The 26291-nt window shown below is 72.6% G+C and overlaps 1 protein-coding gene across 1 annotated transcript in view; it reads right to left on the bottom strand.

Moving 5' to 3' along the window:
* Window positions 1-26291, bottom strand: part of DNAH2 (dynein axonemal heavy chain 2) — a 78168-nt gene that overhangs the window by 35267 nt on the left and 16610 nt on the right. Inside the window, exons 28-54 of the mRNA XM_064501087.1 lie at window positions 25325-25407; window positions 25075-25255; window positions 23712-23850; window positions 23369-23613; window positions 22149-22247; window positions 21938-22066; window positions 21101-21211; window positions 20087-20281; window positions 18594-18697; window positions 18330-18519; window positions 18067-18247; window positions 16230-17428; window positions 15760-15930; window positions 13917-15050; window positions 12887-13289; window positions 12668-12804; window positions 12450-12587; window positions 11417-11575; window positions 9680-9826; window positions 9521-9612; window positions 7646-7844; window positions 7334-7558; window positions 4942-5046; window positions 4015-4194; window positions 3391-3476; window positions 1782-1912; window positions 1252-1401 (exon numbers count right to left, since the gene is read on the bottom strand). Of these exons, the coding sequence (XP_064357157.1) occupies window positions 1252-1401; window positions 1782-1912; window positions 3391-3476; window positions 4015-4194; window positions 4942-5046; window positions 7334-7558; window positions 7646-7844; window positions 9521-9612; window positions 9680-9826; window positions 11417-11575; window positions 12450-12587; window positions 12668-12804; window positions 12887-13289; window positions 13917-15050; window positions 15760-15930; window positions 16230-17428; window positions 18067-18247; window positions 18330-18519; window positions 18594-18697; window positions 20087-20281; window positions 21101-21211; window positions 21938-22066; window positions 22149-22247; window positions 23369-23613; window positions 23712-23850; window positions 25075-25255; window positions 25325-25407 (6313 nt within the window). The remainder of the gene's footprint in view (window positions 1-1251; window positions 1402-1781; window positions 1913-3390; window positions 3477-4014; window positions 4195-4941; window positions 5047-7333; window positions 7559-7645; window positions 7845-9520; window positions 9613-9679; window positions 9827-11416; window positions 11576-12449; window positions 12588-12667; window positions 12805-12886; window positions 13290-13916; window positions 15051-15759; window positions 15931-16229; window positions 17429-18066; window positions 18248-18329; window positions 18520-18593; window positions 18698-20086; window positions 20282-21100; window positions 21212-21937; window positions 22067-22148; window positions 22248-23368; window positions 23614-23711; window positions 23851-25074; window positions 25256-25324; window positions 25408-26291) is intronic.

Here is a 26291-nt window from a genome sequence, read left to right as displayed (position 1 = left end):
GGACACGCGTCACAGGGGACGGGGACACCCCCACACCACCCTGCCCCGCCACGCGGGCCACGCGTGTCGCTGCGGGGACACGGGGGGGGACACGCGTCACAGGGGACAGGGGACACCCCCCACACCACCCTGCCCCGCCACGCGGGCCACGCGTGTCGCTGCGGGGACACGGGGGGGGACACGCGTCACAGGGGACAGGGGACACCCCCACACCACCCTGCCCCGCCACGCGGGCCACGCGTGTCGCTGCGGGGACACGGGGGGGGACACGCGTCACAGGGGACAGGGGACACCCCCACACCACCCTGCCCCGCCACGCGGGCCACGCGTGTCGCTGCGGGGACACGGGGGGGGACACGCGTCACAGGGGACAGGGGACACCCCCACACCACCCTGCCCCGCCACGCGGGCCACGCGTGTCGCTGCGGGGACACGGGGGGGGACACGCGTCACAGGGGACAGGGGACACCCCCCCACCACCCTGCCCTGCCACGCGGGCCACGCGTGTCGCTGCGGGGACACGGGGGGGGACACGCGTCACAGGGGACAGGGGACACCCCCACACCACCCTGCCCCGCCACGCGGGCCACGCGTGTCGCTGCGGGGACACGGGGGGGGGACACGCATGAGCGGGGACATGTGTGAGCGGGCACATAGCACACGGGACCTCCAGGAACCCCCCCGGACCCTTGTTTGCCCCCCAGGACCCCCATTTTGCCCCCAGGACCCCCATCTCCCTCTCCGGGACCCCCTTTTCCCCCCCCAAGCCCCCCTTCCCCCCCGGGACCCTCATTTACCCCCCCAAGTTACCCCATTTGCCCCCCAGGACCGGTATCTACCCCCCCAGGACCCCCCTTCCCCCCCGGAGACACCCATTTACCCCCCCCAGGACCCCCCTTTGCCCCCCCAGAACCCCCTATTTCCCTCCCAAGTTACCCCATTTGCCCCCTGGGACCCCCATTTACTCCCCCAGGAGCCCAGTTTACCCCCCCCAGCACCCCCTTCCCCCCTGGGACCCCCATCTACCCCCCTCAGAAACCCCTTTCTCCCCCCCCAGGAGCCATTTCCCCCCTCAGGACCCCCTTTCTCCCCCCCAGCCCCCCCATCTGCCTGCCCGGGACCCCCATTTGCCCCCCAGCCCCCCCATCTGCCCCCCCCGGACCCCCATTTGCCCCTCTCAGACCCCCATTTTCCCCCCCAGGACCCTCGTTTGCCCCCCCGGCCCCCTGTTTGCCCCCCGCCCCTTCTCACCGTGCTCGATGGCCTCGCGGAAGAGCACCAGGTCGAGGGGGGGGGCGCCGGGGGTGCCGTCGTGCTCGCCCAGCACCCGCTCCAGCTCGGCCCGCAGCGCCCCGGCGTCGCCCAGGTCCTCGTACACCCGCCGCGGGCCCAGGAAGTCCCCTGCCCTCCCCCCCCGCCCCGGTCAGGGCCCAGGCGTCCGGGGAGCCCCCACCCTGCTCCCCCCACCTCTGGGGGGGCCCAGGCATCCGGGGATCCCCTGCCCCCCCTGCTCAGCGCCCAGGTGTCTGGAGACCATGCCAGGACCCGGGTGTCCGAGACCCCCCACCCTGCTCCCCCCACCCCACTCAGGGCCCAGGCGTCCGGGGACCCCCAGCTCCCCCCACCCGCGGGAGGATCCAGGTGTCTGGGGACCCCCCACCCTGCTCCCCCCGCCTCTGGGATGGACCCAGGCATCTGGGACCCCCCCCCCCACTCCTCCCACCTCCGGGGGGGCCCAGGCGTCCGGGCCCCGGGCTGGGGGTCCCGGGCGGGGGGCTCACCGAAAAGGGGGGGCTGCCGCTCGGGGCAGAGGCGGTGCAGGGGCAGGTCGAAGAAGGCGCCCAGCTTCTCGCCCAGCAGCCCCGCAAAGGCCTCGGTGTCACCCGCCTCCACCAGCCGGTCCGAGAACACCCTGCGCCCCCCCCGCGTCACCCTGACGCCCCCCGCGTCACCCGCACCCTTCCCTGGGTCACCCTGCTGCCCCCTGCGTCACCCTGCCCCTCCCCGCGTCACCCCGCGAAGGCCTCGGCGTCACCCGCCTCCACCAGCCGGTCCGAGAACACCCTGCGCCCCCCCCGCGTCACCCTGACGCCCCCCGCGTCACCCTGCCCCTCCCCGCGTCACCCCACGAAGGCCTTGGCGTCACCCATGTCCACCAGCCGGTCCGAGAACACCCTGCGCACCCCCCGCGTCACCCTGACGCCCCCCACGTCACCCACACCCCTCCCTGCGTCACCCCGCAAAGGCCTTGGCGTCACCCGTGTCCACCAGCTGGTCCGAGAACACCCTGCGCCCCCCCCGCGTCACCCTGACGCCCCCCGCGTCACCCGCACCCCTCCCTGGGTCACCCTGCTACCCCCTGCGTCACCCTGCCCCTCCCTGCGTTGCCCTGTGAAGGCCTTGGTGTCACCCGCCTCCACCAGCCGGTCCGAGAACACCCTGCGCCCCCCCCGCGTCACCCTGACGCCCCCCGCGTCACCCGCACCCCTCCCTGGGTCACCCTGCCCCTCCCCGCGTCACCCTGCCCCTCCCTGCGTCACCCTGCCACCCTCCGTGTCACCCTGCTGCTGCCCCCCAGGTCACCCTACCAGGCCCCACGTCACCCTGCCACCCCTGTGTCACCCTGTTTCCCCCCACGCGGGCATCTGTATCCCCCCACGTCCCCCTGCAGGGGACATCCATGTCCCCCGTGTCCCTTGGCATCCCCCCACGGGACATGGGTGTCCCCCCATGTCCCCAGTGTCCCCCCCGTGGGACTGCTATATCCCCCCCTGTCCCCGTGCAAAGAGCCCCCACGTCCTCCCATGTCCCCTGGGGCCACCGCTGGGGAGGGACCTGTCACCCCAGGATGGACCTGTCACCCCCTGAAAGGGACATGTCACCCCCCGGAGAGACCCATCACCCCGGAGGGACCTGTCACCCCAGGAAGAGCCTGTCACCCTGGGGAGGGACCTGTCACCCAGGAGGAACCTGTCACACTGGGGAACAACCCACCACCCAAGGCAAAGACCTGTCACCCCAGGAAGAGCCTGTCACCCCGGCGAGGGACCTGTCACCCAGGAGGAACCTGTCACACTGGGGAACAACCCACCACCCAACTAAAGACCTGTCACCCCAAGACAGACCTGTCAGCCCAGCAGGGACCCATCACCCCAGGAAGGGACCTGTCACCCTGGCAGAAATCTGTCACCCCAACAGGGACCTGTCACCCCAGGAGAGACCCATCACCTGGGGGGGACCCATCACCCGGGGGGGGGGACCCGTCACCCTGGGGCAGGACCCGTCACCCCAGGAGGGACCCGTCACCCCGGGGGGGGACCCCCGTCACCCGGAGGGGGACCCGTCACCCCGGGGGGGGACCCCCGTCACCCGGGGGGGCCGTGGGCGCACCTGAAGCACTCGTGGACCCAGAGGCGGATGAAGCTGCTCTTGGTGTCGTGGACGTCCTTGTGCGCCCGCAGCAGGCCCTGGAAGACCTGCGCCCCCCCCCCGCGTCACCGGGGTCCCCCCGTGTCCCCTGAGCCGCGGGGACACGCACAGGGCACCACGGGGTGGCCTTGGGGTGGCCTGTGTCATCCCCGGTGTCCCCTGAGCCACGGGGACACGCAGAGGGCACCACGGGGTGGCCTTGGGGTGGCCTTGAGGTGGCCAGGGTCCCCCCCCGTGTCCCCTGAGCCATGTGGACATGCAGGGGACACTGTGGGGTGGCCCTGAGGTGGCCCATGTCCCCCTTGATGTCCCCTAAGCCGTGGGGACATACAGGAGTGAGACAGGTGGCCTCAAGGGGGCCTGTGTCCCCCCCGGTGTCCCCTGAGCCGCAGGGACACACAGGGGTGTGACGGGTGGCCCCGAGGTGGCCTGTGCCCCCTCCACAGCCCCCAAGCTGCAGGAAGGGGGACGCTGGCCCCGCAGGGGCACCATGGGGTGGCCGTGTCCCCCGTCCCCGCGGGGTGGCCGTGTCCCCCGTCCCCGCGCGGTGTCCCCTGTCCCCCCCGTCCCCCCGGGGCCACCCACCTTGGCGGCGTCGCGCAGGCTGAACTGGTAGTGGCTCTTGGCGGGGACGGGGGGGAAGCGCAGGGTCACGGCGCGCAGCAGCTCCGCCGTCGCCTCCGTCACCGCGGCCCCCAGCGCCTTCACGGCCCCCTCGAACTCCTGCAGCTTCTGGCTCAGCAGCGGCCCGAAGACGCGGCCCACCTGGGCGCGGCCCACCGTCACCGCGCTGGCCCCATGGCCCCCCCGCGTCCCCACACTGTCCCCGCCTCCCCCCCGCGTCCCCACGTCCCATGTCCCCACACTGCCCTGTCCCCGTGTCCCCACACTGCCATGTCCCCACGCTGTCCCACGTCCCCACACTGTTCCTATCTCCTCACGCTGCCCCACACTGCTCCTGTGTCCCCACACTGTCCCCACGTCCCCCCTGCGTCCCCACGTCCCATGTCCCCACACTGCCCTGTCCCCGTGTCCCCACGCTGCCCCCATGTCCCCATGCTGTCCCACGTCCCCACACTGTTCCTATCTCCTCACGCTGCCCCACACTGCTCCCGTGTCCCCACACTGTCCCCACGTCCCCACGCTGCCCCATGTCCCCATGCTGCCCCCGTGTCCCCACACTGCCCCGTGTCCCCATGCTGTCCCCACATCCCCACGCTGTCCCCATCTCCCCACGCTGTCCTTGGGTCACTCCTGGGTCCCCACACTATCTCCGTGTCTCCACGCTGGCCCCATGTCCCCCCCCGTGTCCCCACGCTGTCCCCGTGTCCCCACGCTGCCCCTGTGTCCCCACACTGTCCCCATGTCCCCACGCTGCCCCGTGTCCCCCGGGGTCAATGGGGACCAAGGCACCCGGCTGGGGACAGAACCTGGCAGCCCGGGGGCAAATGTGGCGTTTGGGGGGCAAACGCGGCACCGGGGGGGGGCAAAGGCGGTGGGGGGGCGTCTCACCGGGGGGGGGTCCATGTAGATGACGTTGAAGTGCCGCTGGAGCCGGGGCGGGAGGGGCCTGCGGCCGCCCCCCGGGGGGGTCATGGCCGCCAGCACCGTGGTGTCCTGCGGGGGCACAAGGGGGGGGACAGACAGGTGGGCACCGCGCGGGGCACCGCACACGGCACCGCACATGGCACCGCGCACGGCACAGCCATGTGACACCACGTGTGGCAGCACCGCGTGGAACCCTGCATGGCACCGCGTGTGGCACCATCGCGTGGCACCACCACGTGGCACCGCGTGTGGCACCGCACGTGGCACCGCATGACGCCATACGTGGCACCGCGCGTGGCACCACCGCACGTGGCACTGCAAGTGGCACCGCATGACGCCGTACGTGGCACCGCGCGTGGCACCGCTGCACGGCACTGTGCGTGGCACCGCATGACGCCGCGCGTGGCACCACATGACGCCGCACGTGGCACCGCGCGTGGCACCGCATGACGCTGTATGTGGCACCGCATGACACCGCACGTGGCACCGCATGACGCTGCGCGTGGCACCGCATGACGCCGCACGTGGCACCGCATGGCACCGCATGACACCGCACGTGGCACCGCATGACGCCGCACGTGGCACCGCATGACGCTGCACGTGGCACCGCGCGTGGCACCGCATGACGCTGTATGTGGCACCGCATGACGCCGCGCGTGGCACCGCATGACGCCGCACGTGGCACCGCGCGTGGCACTGCTGAACGGCACCGCGCGTGGCACCGCATGACACCGCACGTGGCACCGCATGACACCGCGCGTGGCACCGCATGACGCAGCGCGTGGCACTGTACGTGGCACCGCATGACGCCGCACGTGGCACCGCATGACGCTGCACGTGGCACCGCGCGTGGCACTGCCGCACGGCACTGTGCGTGGCACCGCATGACACCGCACGTGGCACCGCATGACGCCGCACGTGGCACCGCATGACGCCGCACGTGGCACCGCGCGTGGCACTGCTGAACGGCACCGCGTGTGGCACCGCATGACACCGCACGTGGCACCGCATGACGCCACACGTGGCACTGCGCGTGGCACCGCATGACACCGCGCGTGGCACCGCATGACACCGCGCGTGGCACTGTACGTGGCACCGCATGACGCCGCACGTGGCACCGCATGACACCGCACACGGCACCGCGCGTGGCACCGCATGACGCCGCACATGGCACCGCACATGGCACCACATGACGCCGCACGTGGCACCGCATGACGCCGCACGTGGCACCGCGCGTGGCACCGCATGACGCCGTATGTGGCACCGCATGACGCCGCGCGTGGCACCGCATGACACCGCACGTGGCACCGCATGACGCCGCGCGTGGCACCGCATGACGCCGCACGTGGCACCGCGCGTGGCACCGCATGACACCGCACACGGCACCGCGCATGGCACCACATGACGCCGCGCGTGGCACCACGTGTGGCACCGCATGACGCCGTACGTGACACCGCGCGTGGCACCACATGACGCCACACATGGCACCACATGACGCCACACGTGGCACTGCATGACGCCGCACGTGGCACCGCGCGTGGCACCGTATGACGCCGTACGTGACACTGCGCGTGGCACCGCATGACGCCGCACGTGGCACCGCGCGTGGCACCGCATGACACCGCACACGGCACCGCGCATGGCACCACATGACGCCGCGCGTGGCACCGCATGACACCGCACACGGCACTGCGTGTGGCACCACATGACGCCGCGTGTGGCACCGCATGACGCCGCACGTGGCACCGCGCGTGGCACCGCATGACGCCACGGGTGGCACCGCATGACGCCGCGCGTGGCACCGCATGATGCCGCATGTGGCACCGCACGTGGCACTGCATGACGCCGTACGTGACACTGTGCATGACGCCGCACGTGGCACCGCACATGGCACCACATGACGCCACACGTGGCACCGCATGACGCCGCACATGACACCGCGCGTGGCACCGCATGACGCCGCACGTGGCACCGCACGTGGCACTGCATGACGCCGCACGTGACACTGTGCATGACGCCGCACGTGGCACCGCACATGGCACCACATGACACCGCACGTGGCACCGCATGACGCCGCACGTGGCACCGCACGTGACACTGTGCATGACGCCGCACGTGGCACCGCACGTGGCACCACATGACACCGCACGTGGCACCGCATGACGCCGCACGTGGCACCGCACGTGGCACCGCATGACGCCGTACGTGACACCGCACGTGGCACCGCATGACGCCACGTGTGGCACCGCATGACGCCGTACGTGACACCGCGCGTGGCACCGCATGACGCCGCACGTGGCACCGCGCATGGCACCGCCGCGCGTGGCAGCGGGGGCCGGGGGGGGGGGGGCCGCACCTGGAGGCGGCGCCGGGGCGGGCAGCCGCGCTGGAACCAGCAGCCGCGCTCCAGGCAGAGGCGCAGCAGCTCCAGGGGCGGCCGGGCGCCGGCGGCGTCGGGCGCCGGCACGTCCAGGTCGTCGAGGAAGGCGGCGAGGCGGCGCCCGCCCGCCGGCGCGTAGAGGCCCCCGCCGCGCCGCTCCAGCCGCCCGCGCAGGGCCCCGCGCAGCCCCGCCGCCGTCGTCTGCGGGGGGAAACGGGGGGGTCAGCGTCCCGCGTGGGGGCCCCCCCCCCCCGCGCCCCCCCCCGCGCGCCCCCGCGCCCCACTCGCCTGCGCGGAGAGGCCGAGGGGCAGCAGGGCCCAGCGGGCAGCGTCGAGGCCCCGCAGCAGGCCGCGGGCCAGGGCGGTCTTGCCGGCGCCGGGGGGGGCGGCCAGGAGCAGGGGGCTGCCGGCGGCCAGCAGCGCCCGCCCCAGCAGCCCCCAGCGCGCCGCCTCCGCCGTGGGCGGCAGCAGCTCCGAGAAGGGGACGCTGCGGGCGACAGCGGGGCGCGACGGGGGGTGACGCCGCGCCGTGGCACCACCCCGAGCGGACGGCGGGGACGAGGCACGGTGCCGCGGACGAGTCGCGGTGGTTGGGGACAAGCTGTGGTGGCACCTGGGACGAGGCACGGTGGCCCGGGACCAGCCACAGTGCTCAGGGACGAGCCGTGGTGGCACCTGGGACAAGCTGTGGTGGCACCAGGGATGAGCCACGGTGGCCGGGGACAAGCCGTGGTGGCAGCTGGGACAAGCCGTGGGACTAGGGACAAGCCACGGTGGTTGCGGACAAGCCATAGTGCTTGGGGACAAGCCACGGCACCAGGGACAAGCCACGGAGCCCGAGGACAAGCCACGGAGCCTGGGGACAAGCCACAGTGCCGGGGACAAGCCACAGAGCCCAGGGACAAGCCACAGAGCCCGGGAATGAGCCACGGCACTGGGGACAAGCCATGGTGCCAGGGACAAGCCACGGCACCTGGGGACAAACCACAGCGCCGGGGACAAGCCACAGAGCCCGGGGACGAGCCATGGTGGTTGGGGACAAGCTGTGGTAGCACCTGGGGCACCTGGGACAAGCCACAGTGGCCGGGGACAAGCCACAGAGCCCCAGGACAAGCCACAGAGCCTGGGGACAAGCCACAGCACCAGGGACAAACCACAGTGCTAGGGACAAGCCACAGAGCCCGGGGACCAGCCACGGAGCCTGGGAACAAGCCACGGCACCAGGGACAAGTCACAGAGCCCAGGGATGAGCCACGGCACCGGGGACAAGCCACGGTGCTGGGGACAAGCCACAGAGCCTGGGGACAAGCCACGGTGCCTGGGGATGAGCCACAGCACCAGGGCAAGCCATGGTGCCAGGGACAAGCCATGGTGCTGGGGACAAGCCACAGAGCCCAGGGGACGAGCCACGGAGCCCGGGGACAAGCCACAGCACCTGGGGACAAGCCACAGTGCTGGGGACAAGCCACAGAGCCCGGGGACGAGCCACGGAGCCCGGGGACGAACCATGGCACCAGGGACAAGCCATGGCTCTGGGGACAAGCCACAGTGCTGGGGACAAGCCACAGTGGCTGGGGACGAGCCATGGAGCCCAGGGACAAGCCACAGTGCTGGGGACAAGCCACAGAGGCCGGGGACGAGCCACGGAGCCCAGGGACAAGCCACAGAGCCTGGGGACAAGCCACAGAGGCCGGGGACGAGCCACGGAGCCCGGGGACGAGCCACAGTGCTGGGGACAAGCCACAGAGCCCGGGGACGAGCCACGGAGCCCGGGGACAAGCCACAGCACCTGGGGACAAGCCACGGAGCCCGGGGACGAGCCACGGAGCCCGGGGACAAGCCACGGCACCGGGGACAAGCCACAGAGCCTGGGGACAAGCCACAGAGGCCGGGGACGAGCCACGGAGCCCGAGGACAAGCCACGGCACCGGGGACAAGCCACAGAGCCTGGGGACAAGCCACAGAGGCCGGGGACGAGCCACGGAGCCCAGGGACAAGCCACAGAGCCTGGGGACAAGCCACAGAGCCCGGGGACGAGCCACGGAGCCCGGGGACAAGCCACAGAGCCTGGGGACAAGCCACAGAGCCCGGGGACGAGCCATGGAGCCCGGGGACGAGCCACGGCACCGGTGCGGAGCGGCGGCGCCGGCGCCGCGCACTCACTCGGGCGGGTAGCGCCACGCGGCGGGCAGCAGCTCCTCGAAGGAGACCCAGGCCTTCCTGCCGGCGTCCACGCAGTAGTCGTAGACGGTGCCCTGGGGGGGGGAGGCGGTGAGGGCCGGCGCGGCGGGGGCGGCGGGGGCGGCGGGGGCGGCCCGGCACCTTGCTGGGGAAGCAGGCGTCCATCTCGCGGAACCAGGCGTCGAGGCGGCGGCGGCCGGCCCCGTCCACGGCACCGCCCACGGCCCACACCAGGCTGAAGAGGAAGAGCAGCTCCAGCAGCGCCGGGTCGCTGCCGCCGGCCCCCGCCTGCGGGCGAGGAGGCACCGGGCTGCGGCGGGCGGCGGCGGGGGGGCAGCACCGAGGACCCCCCCCCAGCCCGGCGGGACCCGGGGGGCTGCAAAACGCGGCGGGAAGGGCAGCGGGGCCCAAAACGGGAGGAATCCTGCAAAAAACGCGGCGGGAAGGGGAGCGACGCCCCAAAAAGGGGATGAATCCTACAAAAAACGAGGCGGGAAGGGGAGCGACGCCCCAAAAAGGGGATGAATCCTACAAAAAAGGTGGCGAGAAGGGGAGCAGTGCCTCAAAAACGGGGAAAATCCTGCAAAAAAAGCAGTGAAAAGGGGAGCGATGCCCCAAAAAGGAGAGGAACAGTGCAAAAAACATGGTGAAAAGCAGAGCAATGCCCCAAAAAGGAGAGGAATAGTGCAAAAAACATGGTGAAAAGCAGAGCAATGCCCCAAAAAGGAGAGGAATAGTGCAAAAAACATGGTGAAAAGCAGAGCAATGCCCCAAAAAGGAGAGGAATAGTGCAAAAAACATGGTGAAAAGCAGAGCGATGCCCCAAAAAGGAGAGGAATAGTGCAAAAAACATGGTGAAAAGCACAGCAATGCCCCAAAACGGGAGGAATCCTGCAAAAAACGCGGCGGGAAGGGGAGCGACGCCCCAAAAAGGGGACGAATCCTACAAAAAAGGCGGCAAGAAGGGGAGCGATGCCCCAAAAAGGGGAAAAATACTGCAAAAAAAGCAGTGAAAAGGGGAGCGATGCCCAAAAAGGAGAGGAATAGTGCAAAAAACATGGTGAAAAGCAGAGCGATGCCCCAAAAAGGAGAGGAATAGTGCAAAAAACATGGTGAAAAGCAGAGCGATGCCCCAAAAAGGAGAGGAATAGTGCAAAAAACATGGTGAAAAGCGGAGCGATGCCCCAAAAAGGAGAGGAATAGTGCAAAAAACATGGTGAAAAGCGGAGCGATGCCCCAAAAAGGAGAGGAATAGTGCAAAAAACATGGTGAAAAGCAGAGCAATGCCCCAAAAAGGAGAGGAATAGTGCAAAAACCATGGTGAAAAGCAGAGCAATGCCCCAAAAAGGGAGGAATCCTGCAAAAATGCAGTGAAAAGGCAAGCAATGCCCCCAAAAGAGAAGGAATCATGCAAAAACGCATCCAGAAGGGGAGCAATGCTGCAAGAAAGAGGCAGAAAAGCCGCCAAAAGGGGATGAAAGCTGCAGAAAAAGGGGACGAAAACCGCAGCAAGAGGAGGCTGCTGCGAGAAGGGAGGAATCCCAGGAAAAGGGGAGCGCGGCCCCAAAAAACAGAGGGACACCGCAGAGAAAGGGAAGAAACGGCATGGAGAGGGGAGGAACACCGCGAAACAGGGAGGAACAGCGGAAAGAGGGGAAGAATGGAGGAAAGAGGAGGAGAATGGTGGAAAACGAGGAAGATGACCCAAAAAGGGGAGCGACGCCGCAAAGACAGGGAGGAAGAGCGCAGAAGAGGGGGGGACTCCCAGGAAAAGGGGAGGAATATTGGGAGAGCGGAGGCCGATCGCGAGCCGGCGGAGGCGGTGGCGGTGGCGGTGGCGTCACGGTGACGGCCACCGTCGCCGTCCCCATCGCCTACCCCGTTCTCGGGCGTGGCCAGGGCGCCGAGGAGGCGGCAGAGGGAGGCGACGGCGCCCGGCTCGCCCAGGGGCACCGGCTCGTGGCAGTTGGCCGCCTTGAAGGCCAGCAGCGGCTCCAGGAACTTGTCGAAGAGGCGCCGCAGCGTTTCCGCCTCGTCCTGCCCCAGGGAAAGGGAAAGGCGCGGGGAGGCGGCGTCACGCCGTGGACGAGCCCCATCGCGCCGGGGACGAGCCCGGTGTCGCGGTGTCACACCAAGGACGAGCCCCGTCGCGCCGGGGACGAGCCCAGTGTCACGGTGTCACACCGGGGACGAGCCCCGTCGTGCCAGGGACAAGCCCGGCATCATGGTGTCACCCTGGGCACAAGCCCGGCCTCGTGGCATCATACTGGGGACGAGCCCAGTCATACTGGGGACAAGCCCAGCATTGCAGTGTCACATCAGGGATGAGCCCAGTCACACTGGGGACGAGCCTGGCCTGGCAGTGTCACACTGGGGACAAGCCTGGCCTGGCGGTGTCACACCAGGGATGAGCCTGGCCTCGTGGTGTCACACCAGGGACGAGCCCGGCCTCGCAGTGTCACACCGGGGACAAGCCCAGCCTGGCAGTGTCACACCAGGGACGAGCCCGGGCTGGCGGTGTCACACCAGGGACGAGCCCAGCCTCGTGGTGTCACACCGGGGACGAGCCTGGCCTGGCGGTGTCACACCGGGGACGAGCCCGGCCTTGCGGTGTCACACCGGGGACAAGCCTGGCCTGGCGGTGTCACACCGGGGACGAGCCCGGGCTGGCAGCGTCACACCGGGGACAAGCCCAGCCTGGTGGTGTCACACCAGGGACGAGCCCGGGCTGGCAGTGTCACACCGGGGACAAGCCCAGCCTCGTGGTGTCACACCGGGGACGAGCCCAGGCTGGCAGTGTCACACCGGGGACAAGCCCAGCCTCGTGGTGTCACACCGGGGACGAGCCCAGCCTGGCGCCGTCCCGCCGTCGCCGCGCGGGGGCCGGGGGGGCCGGGGGGGCCGCGGGTACCTGGGGGCGGCCGTCGAGCCAGGCGCGCACGCAGGGCCGCCAGCCGCGGGCCGCGCGGTCCACGTAGAGCACGGCGCAGCGGGAGACGGCGGCGGGCGAGGCGGCGCCCAGGTCCTCCACCTCGAGCAGCAGCGAGACCTGCGGGGCGGCCGGGGGTGAGGGCCGTCCCCACGCGTGTCCCCGCGTGTCCCCGCGTCCCCACGCGTCCCCGCACTCGCCTGCTCGGGGAGGGCGATGCGCTCGCCGCTGCCCAGCGTCAGCACGCGGCAGTCGTCCAGCGCCGAGCCCAGCGCCTCCATCCACAGCGGGTCGGCGGGGCCGTCCAGCACGAGCCACGTGGCCTCGGGCCCCTCCTCTGCGGGGACCGTCAGCGCCGGCCCCCGCGGGTGCCCCCCACCCGCGTCACCCGTGTCCCCGTGCCCCCGGGGGGGCCGTACCGGCGCAGGCGGCGCGCAGCAGCCCCGCGAGCACCCCGTCGGCCCAGGCGCCCGTGTCGGGGTCGACCTCGCCGAACAGCTCGCCCGGCGTCAGCGCCTTCGGGTTCAGGTGGACGTCCTGCGCCGTGGGGACGGGGACGGGGACGGGGACGGTGTCAGGCGCCGCCGGGGGGGCGGCCAGGCCCCGGCTGGGGTCCCTGCGTCCCCCCGTCCTCACGTCCCCATGTTCCTCTGTCCCCTTGTCCCCATAACCCCGTGTCCCTGTGTCCCTAAATCCCCGTGTCCCCATGTCCCTGTGTCCATGCGCCCACATCACCGCGTCCCTGTATTCCCACATTTCTCTGTCCCCATGTCCCCATGTCCCTATGTCCCCACATCCCCGTGTCCCCATGGCCCCACATCCCTGTATCCCCGTATTCTGTCCCCCCATGTCCCCCCGTGTCCCCTCCATGTCCCCCCGGGGGGGTGCTCACCCGGACGAGGCGCCCCGGGGGCCGGCGGGCGATGGCCAGGGCGCGCAGGCCGTCGCGCAGGGCGCCCCACCTCCCCGTGTCCCCGTGTCCCCCCATGTCCCCCCGTGTCCCCCCGGGGGGGTGCTCACCCGGACGAGGCGCCCCGGGGGCTGGCGGGCGATGGCCAGGGCGCGCAGGCCGTCGCGCAGGGCGCCCCACCTCCCCGTGTCCCCCCGCGTCCCCCATGTCCCCCCGTGTCCCCTCCATGTCCCCCCGGGGGGGTGCTCACCCGGACGAGGCGCCCCGGGGGCCGGCGGGCGAGGGCCAGGGCGCGCAGGCCGTCGCGCAGGGCGCCCCACCTCCCCGTGTCCCCCCGTGTCCCCCCGTGTCCCCTCCATGTCCCCCCGGGGGGGTGCTCACCCGGACGAGGCGCCCCGGGGGCCGGCGGGCGATGGCCAGGGCGCGCAGGCCGTCGCGCAGGGCGCCCCACCTCCCCGTGTCCCCGTGTCCCCCCGTGTCCCCCCGTGTCCCCCGTGTCCCCCCGTGTCCCCTCCATGTCCCCCCGGGGGGGTGCTCACCCGGACGAGGCGCCCCGGGGGCCGGCGGGCGAGGGCCAGGGCGCGCAGGCCGTCGCGCAGGGCGCCCCACGTGAGGCTCTTGCCGCCGCCGGCGGGGCCCACCAAGGCCGCGGGCCGCCCGCTGCCCAGTGCCTCCCACAGGCGCCGCGCCCGCCGCCCCGCCCCCGCCAGCGCCGCCGCCCCCGCCGCCGCCACCTGCCCCCGCACCTCGGTGAGGCGGGGCCAGAGGGGGCGGGGCCAGAGGGGGCGGGGCTGGCGAGGGCGGGGCTGGCGAGGGCGGGGCTGAGGGGGTGGGGTGGGGCTGGCAGAGGGCAGGGGCTGGCAGGAGGGGAGGGGCCTGGCGGGGGTGGGGCTGGCAGGGGGAGGGGCCTGGCAGGGGGCGGGGCTTGCAGGGGTGGGGGTGGGGCTGAGGGGGTGGGGCTGGCAGGGAGCAGAGGCTGGCAGGAGGGGCGGGGCCTGGCAGGGGGTGGGGCTTGCAGGGGTGGGGCTGCCAGAGGCAGGGCCAGCAGGGGGTGGGAGGTGGCAAGGGGTGGGGCCTGGCAGGAGGGGCGGGGCCTGGCAGGGGGAGGGGCTGGCAGGGGGAGGGGCCTGGCAGGAGGGGCGGGGCCTGGCAGGAGGGGCGGGGCCAGGATGCTGGGGAGGGGGGGTGAGCTGGGCTGCAGGAGGCAGAGTCACGCTGTGGGGGCGGGGGAGCTGGGCTGTGGGGGGCGGAGCCAGGCTGCAAGGGGGTGGAGCCAGGCTGCTGGGGGGCGTGGTGTGGTTGTGGGGGTGGGGCCGGGCAGGAGGGGCAGGACCAGGGTAAAGGAGGCGGGGCCAGGCAGGCAGGGGGCGGGGCCGGGCAGGGACAGCTGGGCAGTGGCGGGGACCAGCAGTGCTGGGGCAGAGCCTGGCTCCAGGGGGCAGGGCGCGGCTCCAGGGGGCGGGGCCATGCAGGCAGGGGGCGGCGCCCACCTGGCTGCCCTCGTCGTCCTCGTCCTCGTCCTCGTCGTGGTCGTTGTCGTCGTCGTGGGGGTGGGGGTGGCCCGGGGGGGGCTGGGCGCCCGGGAAGAGGTCGCCCAGCAGCGCCCGGAAGGGCGCCAGGTCCTCGGGTGCCAGCGCCGGCTCCAGCGTGGCCACCACCGCCTCCAGCAGCACCTGCGGGGGGGCCACTGTCCCCAGAGAGCCCCCGCCCCGCCCCCGGGGGTCCCCGGCCCCCAGCGATCCCTGTCCCCGGGGGTGTCCCCAGCCCCGGGGGTCCCTGTCCCCAGTGATCCTTGACCCCAGGGCCTCCCTATTTCAAGGGGGATCCTGGTCCCTGGGGGTCTCCTGTCCCCAGGGTTTCCCTAATTGGGGAGGGGGGGGGCCAGTCCCAGGGTGTCCCCAGTGCCCAGGGTGTCCCTACTCCTGGGGGTCTCCTGTCCCCAGGATGCCCCCACCCCTGGGGGTCCCCTGTCCCCAGCAATCCCAGTCCCCAGGGTGTCCCCATCCTTGGGGGGTCTCCGTTCCCAGAGTGTCCCTGCTCCTGGGAGTCCCCTGTCCCCAGAGTGTCCCCACCCCTGTGGGTCTCCTGTCCCCAGGGTGTCCCCACCCGTGGGGGTCCCTGTCCCCAGCAATCCCTGTCCCCAGGGCGTCTCTATTTCAGGCGGGGGTCCTGGTCCCTGGGGGTCCGCAATCCGCAGGACACCCCCATCCCTGGGGGTCCCCAGTCCCCACGGTGTCCCCGTTCCTGGACACCCCTGTCCCCAGAGCAACCCCCATCCCTGGAGCACCGCCATGCCCGGGTGCCCCCGTCCCCAGAGCAACCCCCATCCCCAGGGCGTCCCCATAATGTCCCCGTCCCCCCCGTCCCCCCCGCGGCAGGCACCTCGTGCTGGGGGCGCTGGGGGTGGCGGCGGCGGGCGGCTCCGGCGCGGCGCAGCAGCGGCCGCAGGGCGCGCAGCCCGAAGGCGGCCTCGTAGTGCGGCTGCGGCGAGAGCTGCGGCGGCGCCAGGGCGCACAGCGCCTGCACCCGCCGCCCCAGCGCCTGCGCCGGGGGCCGTCAGCACCCATGGGTGCTCCCCGGCACCCACGAGCACCCCTGGGGGCCCCCCCCACCGCCCGCGGGGCGCACAGCGCCTGCACCCGCCGCCCCAGCGCCCGCGCCGGGGGCCGTCAGCACCCATGGGTGCTCCCCGGCACCCACGAGCACCCCTGGGGGCCCCCCCCACCGCCCGCGGGGCGCACAGCGCCTGCACCCGCCGCCCCAGCGCCTGCGCCGGGGGCCGTCAGCACCCATGGGTGCTCCCCGGCACCCACGAGCACCCCTGGGGCCCCCCCACCGCCCGCGGGGCGCACAGCGCCTGCACCCGCCGCCCCAGCGCCCGCGCCGGGGGCCGTCAGCACCCGCGGGGGCCCCCCAGCACCCATCAGCACCCGAGGGGGTGTCCCAAGACCCTGTGAGCACCCATGGGGCGCACAGCGCCTGCCCCGGGGCCTGTCAGCACCTGTGGGTGCTCCCTGGCACCGACGGCACCTGTGGGGCACCCACGAGGCGCTGTGAGCACCCACAGGGGCACGGGAGGCACCCAAGAGGGCCCACGAGCACCCATGGGCCACAGGGAGGGCCCACGAGCACCCACAGGGGCACGGGAGGCACCCAAGAGGGCCCACGAGCACCCATGGGCCACAGGGAGGGCCCACGAGCACCCACAGGGGCACGGGAGGCACCCAAGAGGGACCACGAGCACCCATGGGCCACAGGGAGGGCCCACGAGGGCCCACGAGCACCCACAGGGGCACGGGAGGCACCCAAGAGGGACCACGAGCACCCATGGGCCACAGCAACGACCCACAAGGCACCATGAGCACCCACAGGGGCACGGGGGGCACCCAAGAGGGACCACGAGCACCCATGGGCCACAGGGAGGGCCCACGAGGGCCCACGAGCACCCAGAGGGGCATGGGGGGCACCCATGAGCACCCGAGCGGCACAGGGGGGCACCCGAAGGGGAGCACGAGCACCCACGAGGGACCGCGAGCACCCGAGGGGCATGAGTGGGCACCCAAAGGGGAGCGTGAGCACCTACGAGGGACCATGAGCACCCGAGGGGCACAGGGGGGCACCCGAAGGGGAGCACGAGCACCCACGAGGGACCGCGAGCACCGGCAGGGCACGGGGGAGCACCCAAGGGGAACCGTGAGCGCCCAGAGGAGATGGGGGAGCCCCCGGGGGGGTGGGAGAGCACCCAGGGGAGGCAGAACAGCACCCGGGGGGAGAGATGCCCAGCCAGGGGGACCAGCAGCACCCGGGGGGGGGACGGGAGAGGAAAGGGGGAGCCCCAGGGAGCACCCAGGGTACACGGGGGAGCACGCGGGGGGGATGGGAGAGGAGGGGGGGCGCCGGGGGGGTCCGCGGGGTGCCGGCACCTTGCAGTCGTCGAAGCCCTCGGTGAGCAGCAGCACCTCGGCCACGAGGGCCACGTCGGGCGCCGCCATGGCCACGGGGCGCAGCGCCTCCAGCAGCCCGGGGGGCAGCTCCGCCGCGGCCCCCCCCTCTGCCGCACCCGGGGGGGGTCAGTGCCCCCCCCCGGCACCCAGGGGGGTCAGCACACTCCCCACACACAGCACCCAGGGGGTCAGCGCCCCCCCACACAGCACCCAAGGGTGTCAGTGCCTCCAGCAGCCCGGGGGGCAGCTCCGCCGCGGCCCCCCCCCCGCTCCGTGGCACCCCAGGGGGTGAGTCCCCCCCCCCATGGCACCCTGGGGAGTCAGCGCCCCCCACCCATGGCACCCCAGGGGGTCAGCACCACCCCATGGCACCCCGGGGGGGTCAGCACCCCCCACAGCAGCCCGGGGGGGGGGTCAGCACCCCCCCCATGACACCCCAGGGAGTCAGTTCCCCCCCCACAGCACCCCGGGGGGGGGGTCAGCGCCACCCTCCCATGGCACCCTGCGGTGGGGGGGGTCAGTGCCACCCCAGTCCCTTCAACCCAGTGCCACCCCCACTGTCCCCTGCAGCCCCCGTAGTGCCACTCCCCCCCGGTGCCGTCCCCGTGCCCCCAACCCAGCGCCACCACCCTGTCCCCCCCCGTCCCCATCCCCGTGCCCCCCAGCCCAGCGCCGCCGCCCCGTCCCCGTCCCCGTCCCCGTCCCCGTCCCCATCCCCGTCCCCGTGCCCACCGCCGCGTCCTACCGGGGCCGGCGGTGACGAAGAGGCCGCAGGAGGGGCGCAGGGCCAGGGCGCGGCCCCCCAGGGCCACGGTGGCGGCGCGGGCGGCCAGGGCGGCCAGCAGGGCCCCCAGCTGCTGGGCCGCCAGCGAGAGGGCCGCGGGGCCCAGGCGTCCCAGCGCCTCCAGGCAGCCCCAGGCGCCCGTCTGCGGGTGACATGGGGGGGGGGTGAGCGCCCGGACGCCGGGGCCCCCCGTGTTGCCCCCCCCGGGGGTGGTGGCGGCTCACCTGCGCCAGGCCGGCGAAGAGGCGCCCGAGGGTGGCGGCGCGGGGCCCCGCGGCGCAGTCCAGCACCAGCACGCGGGTGCCCAGCGCCCGGCCCAGCTCCCGCACCGTCTCCGTCTTGCCGGCGCCGGGGGGGCCGCTGGGGGCGGCGCCGTGGCCCAGGTGCAGCGCCAGCGTCAGCGCCAGGAAGCACCTGCGGGGGGGGGGGGGGGGTCAGCGTGGGGGGGGCGCGCGGGGGGGGGTGCGGGGGGGGGGGGGCACGGGCACCTCTCGGTGAGCGGCGTCACCACCAGGCGCCCCGGGTTGCCCAGGTACTCGTAGCCGTAGGGCAGCTGGGCGCAGGTCTGCCGCGCCACGCACTCCTCCGCCTCCTGCGGGCACAGCCGCGCCCCCGGCACCGTCACCCGGCACCCCCGGCACCGGCACCCAACACCCCCAGCACCACCGGCACCCAACACCCCCGGCACCGGCACCCAACACCCCCAGCACCACCGGCACCCAACACCCCCGGCACCACCGGCCCCCAACACCCCCGGCACCACCGGCACCCAACACCCCCAGCACCACCGGCACCCAACACACCCAGCACCGTCACCCAACGCCCCCAGCACCACCGGCACCCAACACCCCTGGCGCCGTCACCCAACACCCCCAGCACCACCGGCACCCAACACCCCTGGCGCCGTCACCCAACACCCCCAGCACCACCGTCACCCAACACGCCCAGCACCGTCACCCAACACCCCTGGCGCCGTCACCCAACACCCCCAGCACCACCAGCACCCAACACCCCCAGCACCGTCACCCAACACCCCCGGCACCACCGGCCCCCAACACCCCCGTCACCATCACCCAACCCCCCCAGCACCACCGGCACCCAACAACCCTGGCGCCGTCACCCAACACCCCCGGCACCACCGGCACCCAACACCCCCAGCACCGGCACCCAACACCCCTGGCGCCGTCACCCAACGCCCCCAGCACCACCGGCCCCCAACACCCCTGGCGCCGTCACCCAACACCCCTGGCGCCGTCACCCAACACCCCCAGCACCACCGGCCCCCAACACCCCCGTTACCATCACCCAACGCCCCCAGCACCCAGCACCCAACACCCCCGGCACCACCGGCACCCAACACCCCCAGCACCACCAGCCCCCAACACCCCCGTCACCATCACCCAACACTCCCGGCACCCAGCACCCAACACCCACCGGCCCCGGTACCCAACACCCCCGGCACCGTCACCCAACACCCCCGGCACCAGCACCCAACATCCCTGTCATCCACTGCCGCTGTCACCCACTGCCGCCATCACCATTACTCGCTGCCCCTGGCACCCACTGTCACTGTCACCCGCTGCCCGTCACCCCCATCGCCTGTCACCCCCCACCCCATCACCTGCTGCCGTCACCCATCACCCACCACCACCACCACCCAGCACCCGCCACCGCTGTCACCTGTCACCATCACCCGCTGCCATCACCCACTGCCAACAGCACCTGTCACCTGCCGTCACCCGCTGCCCTGTCAACCACCACCCCTCTCACCCCCCCCGCCGTTGCCCATCACCCACCGCCTGTCACCCGTCACCTCTGTCACCCGCTGCCGTCACCCGCCCCTGCCATTGTCCATCGCCTGCCGCCTGTTGCCCATCGGCCCCGTCACCACCCCTGCCGTTGCCCGTCACCCGCCGCCTGTCACCCGCCGCCCCCGTCACCCGCCGCCCGTCACCCGTCACCCGCCGGGGGCGGGGCTCGCCTTGTCCCAATAGAAGCGCAGCTGGCCGAGCCACTCGAAGGCGGCGGCGTCGGGGACGTCGGCGCCGCTGCGGCAGAGCCGCTCGGCCACGTCGCGCGCGTGGGCCTCCGCCGTGGCCAGTGCCGCCAGGCGCTGCCGCCGCCCCGCCGGCACGCCGCCGCGCAGAGCCTCCACGTAGCCGCCCAGCACCGCCGCCTGCCCCGCCGCCGCCCCGTCAGCCGCCGCCGCCCCGCCGGCCCCTCGGCAAAGCGCCGGCACGGCTCGGCGAGGCACCGCGGCCGCTCGGCAAAGCGCCGGCACGGCACGGCACGGCTCAGCCCAGCGCCGGGGCGTCGCGGCAGAGCTGGGTGTCTCAGACAAGTGCCGGCGCATCGTGGCAAAGCACCAGGACACCACGACAAAGCGCCGGGACAGCTCAGCCCGGCGCCGCGGCAGAGCGCCGGGACGTCACGGCAAACAACCGAGACGCGGTGGCAAAGCACCGGGATGCGTCAGCCCGGCGCTGGGACGTCGCGGCGCAGCACCAGGGTGTCGGGGCTCGGTGCCACGGCTCTGCACCACGGCTTGGTGCCACAGCTTGGCACCACGGCTCAGGGCCACGGCTCGGGGCCACGGCTCGGGGCCCGGCTCAGGCCCGGCTCAGGGCCACAGCTCCGTGCCACGGCTTTGTGCCACGGCTCAGAGCCACAGCTCAGGGCCTGGCTCGGCACCCCGGCTCGGCGCCCGGCTCAGCACCACGGCTCGGTGCCACGGCTCAGCACCCCGGCTCCCGCCCTGGCTCAGTGCCCGGCTCAGCACCACGGCTCAGGGCCTGGCTCGGGCCCAGCTCAGGGCCACGGCTCAGCGCCCCGGCTCAGCGCCCCGGCTCGGTGCCACGGCTCTGGGCCCAGCTCAGGCCCAGCTCAGCACCCCGGCTCAGCACCCCGGCTCGGTGCCACGGCTCAGCGCCCCGGCTCAGCACCCAGCTCAGCACCCAGCTCTGCACCCCGGCTCTCGCCCCGGCTCGGCGCTCACCTGCTTCTTGCGGGCGGCCCTGAGGAGGCGGCGGTCGCCCCGCTCCCTGCTCTGCGCCAGGCTGCGCGACACCTCCGCCGTCCACTGCATCTGGCTGGCCACGATCACCAGCTGCCGCCGCCGCGGCCCCTCAGGGAGCGGGCGCGGGCGGGCGGGCGGCGTCCCCCCCGGTGTCCCCAGCGTCCCCAACATCCCCCCGGCATCCTCAGCGTCCCCCCAGTGTCTCCAACATCCCCCCCCCGGTGTCCCCAATGTCCCCCCAGCATCCCCAACACCCCCCCCCGGTGTCCCCAATGTCCCCCCAGCATCCCCAACACCCCCTCCAATGTCCCCAACGTCCCCCCTGGCATCGCCAACATCCCCTTCATGTCCCCAGTGTCCCCCCGGCATCCCCAACGTCCCCCCGGTGTCCCCAACACCCCCCCCGGCATTCCCAATGCCCCCCCGGCATCCCCAACGTCCCCCCGGTGTCCCCAACACCCCCCCCGGCATTCCCAATGTCCCCCCAGCATCCCCAACATCCCCCTGGGGTCCCTGGGGTCCCCCCCCCACGTGCCCAGGCCCCCACGGCCCTGTTCTCCGGGGCCCCGTCCCCCCCCCGAGGAAGAGGAGGGTCTGGCTGCATCAGGGGCCACGGCACCGCTACGCCCCCCCCCCCCAGCCGCCTCCTCCCAGCTGCTCCGGGACCCCCATACTGGGCAGCCCCAAACCGGGCCCAGTCGCCAACTGGGGCGTGGCCGGTGGTGAAGGGAGGGGGGCGATGCCGGCGAGGGGGGCCCAGGCGTCCGCGCCCCCCCCCCACGGCAGAGCCGGGGGGGGCCCTGGGGTGGGGCTGACCTGGCCGGGCCAGTCGCCGGCCCACTGGAGGCGGCGGCCGGGGGGGGCCCGGCGCAGGGCGAGCAGGCAGGCGCGCAGCAGCTCCCGCAGCGTGGCCCGCATGGCGCCCTCCACCCGGCACAGCTGCTCCTGGGGGGGCACCGCGCTGAGCGGGGGGGGGGGGGCCGGCACCGCGGGGGGGGGCCCCGGCGCCCCCCCGGCCCCCGCTCACCTCCGGCGGCCCCTCCAGCGCCACGGGGCGGCTGAACTCCACGTGCTCGCCGTCCGGCGCCACCATGCCCGTCGCCTCCGCCCGGCCCCCCGGCCCCACCTGCGCCCCCGCGGCGGAGGGAGGGGGGGGCTGCCGGGGGGCTGCGCTGCCCCCCCGCGACCCCCCCCGGCCGAAGGGGCCCTGACGAGTCCCCCGGGATCCCCACCCCAGCCAAAGGGGCCCCAATGAGACCCCCGGGAGCCCCCCCCGGCCAAAGGGGCCCCAACAAGTCCCCCGGGAGCCCCCCCCGGCCAAAGGGTCCCCAATGAGCCCCCCGGGACCCCCCCCGGGCGAAGGGGCCCTGACGAGCCCCCCCGGGACCCCCCCCAGCCGAAGGGGCCCCCCCGCATCCCCCCCCCCGGGGTCCTGGGCGAGCTCTGCCCCTGCTCGGCCACCAGTCGGGAGCTGCCCGCTGGCCCCAGCCAATGGGGATCCCTGAGCCAACGGGGATCCCTGAGCCAATGGGGATCCTTGATCCAACGGGGACCCCTGAGCCAACAGGGATCCCTGAGCCAATGGGGATCCTCTACCCAAAACAGAGCCCCCCCAATGGGCGTCCCCCCCCCTGACAGGGACCCTCACCCGATGGGGACCACCTCCCAATGGGCGTCCCCCCACCGGCAGGGACCCCCAGCCCGACAGGGACCCCCACCCGATGGGGACCACCTCCCAACGGGCGTCCCCCCCCCGACAGGGACCCCCACCCGATGGGGACCCCCACCCAACGGGCGTCCCCCCACCGACAGGGACCCCCAGCCCGATGGGGACCCCCACTCAACGGGCGTCCCCCCCCCGACAGGGACCCCCACCCGATGGGGACCCCAACCCAACGGGCGTCCCCCCCCCCCGACAGGGACCCCCACCCAACGGGGACCCCCACCCAACGGGCGTCCCCCCCCCGGCAGGGACCCCCACGCGATGGGGACCCCCACCCTACGGGCGTCCCCCCACCAACAGGGACCCCCACCCGATGGGGACCACCTCCCAACGGGCGTCCCCCCCCCGACAGGGACCCCCACCCGATGGGGACCCCCACCCTATGGGTGTCCCCCCCCCGACAGGGACCCCCACCCGACGGGGACCCCCACCCAACAGGCGTCCCCCCCCCCGACAGGGACCCCCAGCCCCATCCCCAATCCGAGGGGCTCCCCATCCCAGCGGCCCCCCCGCGGCGGGGGCACCTGGCGGAGGCGGAGGCAGCGGAGGCCCTCGAAGCACTTGGGCAGCAGCGCCTGCAGGGCGGGGGGCGCGGGGGGCGCGGGGGGCGCGGGGGGGGCGGGGGCCCGGCCCAGCGCCGCCAGCAGCTCCTCGGTGCCCACGAAGCAGAGGCGGGGGCAGGCGAGGCGCCGGCGCTCCACCAGGGCCTCCAGCCCCCGCCGCACCCGCTCCATGGCCCCGCTCAGCTCCCGCAGCTCCTCCAGCAGCCCTGCCGGCGGTGCCGGGGGGGGGGGGGGGGCGTCAGGCGGCGCCGGGGGGGGGCGTCAGGCGGCGCCGGGGGGGGCGTCAGGCGGCGGCGTCACCCACCGGGGCGTCGCGTCGCCCGCAGGGCGTTGGGCTGGGCGCTCAGGCGCTGCAGGAGGCCCTTCCAGGCGGCGTCGACGCGGGCGAAGGCGGCCCACTCCTCCGGCAGCAGCTCGCGGGCGTCCTCCGCCTCGAAGATGTTCTGCGGGCCAAGGACAGTGGGGGCGCGAAGGGAAAGGGGGGCGCAGGAAGGGAGGGGGGGGCAGAAGGGAAGGGGGGGCAGAAGGAAAAGGGAAGATGGAAAGGAAAATGGGGGATGGGAAGGAAAAGGAGAGTGGAAAGGAAAATGGAAGATGGGAAAGAAAATGGAGAGGCAGGAAGGAAAAGGGGGGTGGTGGGAAGGAAAATAGTGCAGTGAAAAGCAAAAGAGGGAGCAGGAAGGAAAAGGGGGGCAGGAAGGAAAAGGGGGGCAGGAAGGAAAAGGGGGGGTGGTGGGAAAGAAAGGTGGGAACAGAGGGAAGGAGAACGAAGAACAAGAAAGAAAATGGGGGCAGCAGGAAGAAAAATAGGGGTAGCGGGAAGGAAAATGGGGCGACGGGAAGGAAAAATGAGAGCACAGGAAGCAAAATGGAGGTGGTGGGAAGGAAAAGGGAGTGGTGGGGAGGAAAAGGGGGCAGTGGGAAGGAAAAAGGGGGGGCAGGAAGCAAAATGGAGGCGGCAGGAAGGAAAAGGGAGTGGTGGGGAGGAAAAGGGGGCGATGGGAAGGAAAAAGGGGGGGCAGGAAGCAAAAAGGAGGCGGCAGGAAGGAAAAGGGAGTGGTGGGGAGGAAAAGGGGGCGATGGGAAGGAAAAAGGGGGGGCAGGAAGCAAAAAGGAGGCGGCGGGAAGGAAAATGGAGTGGTGGGGAGGAAAAGGGGGCGATGGGAAGGAAAAAGGGGGGGCAGGAAGCAAAATGGAGGCGGCAGGAAGGAAAAGGGAGTGGTGGGGAGGAAAAGGGGGCGATGGGAAGGAAAAAGGGGGGGCAGGAAGCAAAATGGAGGCGGCAGGAAGGAAAAGGGAGTGGTGGGGAGGAAAAGGGGGCGATGGGAAGGAAAAAGGGGGGGCAGGAAGCAAAAAGGAGGCGGCGGGAAGGAAAATGGAGTGGTGGGGAGGAAAAGGGGGCGATGGGAAGGAAAAAGGGGGGGCAGGAAGCAAAAAGGAGGCGGCGGGAAGGAAAAGGGAGTGGTGGGGAGGAAAAGGGGGCGATGGGAAGGAAAAAGGGGGGGCAGGAAGCAAAATGGAGGCGGCAGGAAGGAAAAGGGAGTGGTGGGGAGGAAAAGGGGGCGGCGGGAAGGAAGGGGGGGCGCCAGGAAGCAAAGCGAGGGGCTGGAAGGAAGGGGGGGCGGCGGGAAGCAAAGGGGGGGCCGCGGGGGCCGGTTTGGGCCCACCTGCAGCTGCATCCATTGGCGCTGGGCGGCGAGGGCGGCCTCGGCGGCGTGGCGCAGGCGGGCCAGGGCGCGCTCCCAGCGCTGCAGCGCGGCGGCGAAGGGCCCGGCGTGCCGCGAGGCCCCCAGGGCCCCCAGGGCGCCCTGCTGCTCCTCCAGCGCCCGCAGCAGCTGCTCCCCGCCCCTGCGGCCGGCCGCCGTCAGCGGGGGGGGGCGCGGGGGGGGGCGCGGGGGGGGCGCGGGGGGGCCTCACCGCAGCTGCAGGTGGCCCTGGTCCTTGTAGGGCGCGATGTCCAGCGTGGTGCTCTCCCACGTCCGCTCCAGCTCCTGCAGCGCCTGCCGGGAGGGAGGGAGGGGGGGCCACGGAGTGACACGTGTGGCCACGGAGCGACACGCGTGGCCACGGAGCGATGCACGTGGCCACGGAGCGACACACGTGGCCAAGGAGTGACACATGTGGCCATGGAGCGACACATGTGGCCACGGGAAGCGCACGCGCGGCCACGGAGCGACACGCGTGGCCACGGAGCGACACACATGGCCGAGCAGCAACACGCGTGGCCACGGAGCAATGCACGTGGCCACGGAGCGACACGCGTGGCCAAGCAGCAACGCACATGGCCAAGCAGCGACACGCGTGGCCACGGAGCGACGCACGTGGCCACGGAGCGACACACATGGCCGAGCAGCAACACACATGGCCACGGAGTGACAGGCATGGCCAAGGAGTGACACATGTGGCCACGGAGCAACACATGTGGCCACGGGAAGCGCACGCGCGGCCACGGAGCAACACACGTGGCCAAGGAGCAACACGCGTGACCATGGAGTGACACGTGTGGCCAAGGAGCGACACACATGGCCACAGAGTGACACACATGGCCACAGAGTGACACACGTGGCCACGGAGCGACATGCGTGGCTGCAGAGTGACACGTGGCCACAGAATGACATGCGTGGCTGCAGAGTGACGCACATGGACGCGGAGCAACACACGTGGCCGCGGAGCAACGCGCATAGCCACGGAGCAACACGCATAGCCACAGAGCGACACACATGGCCACGGAGCGACGCACGTGGCCACGGAGTGACGCACATGGCCGAGCAGCAACACGCGTGGCCACGGAGCGACACACATGGCCGAGCAGCAACACACGTGGCCACGGAGTGACAGGCATGGCCAAGGAGTGACACATGTGGCCACGGAGCAACACATGTGG

The sequence above is a fragment of the Dromaius novaehollandiae genome, chromosome 32, assembly GCF_036370855.1.
Source record: "Dromaius novaehollandiae isolate bDroNov1 chromosome 32, bDroNov1.hap1, whole genome shotgun sequence".
Lineage (NCBI taxonomy): Eukaryota > Metazoa > Chordata > Aves > Casuariiformes > Dromaiidae > Dromaius > Dromaius novaehollandiae.
The sequence above is the reverse complement of the archived record's forward strand: the minus strand, read 5'-3'. Positions and strand labels throughout refer to the sequence as shown.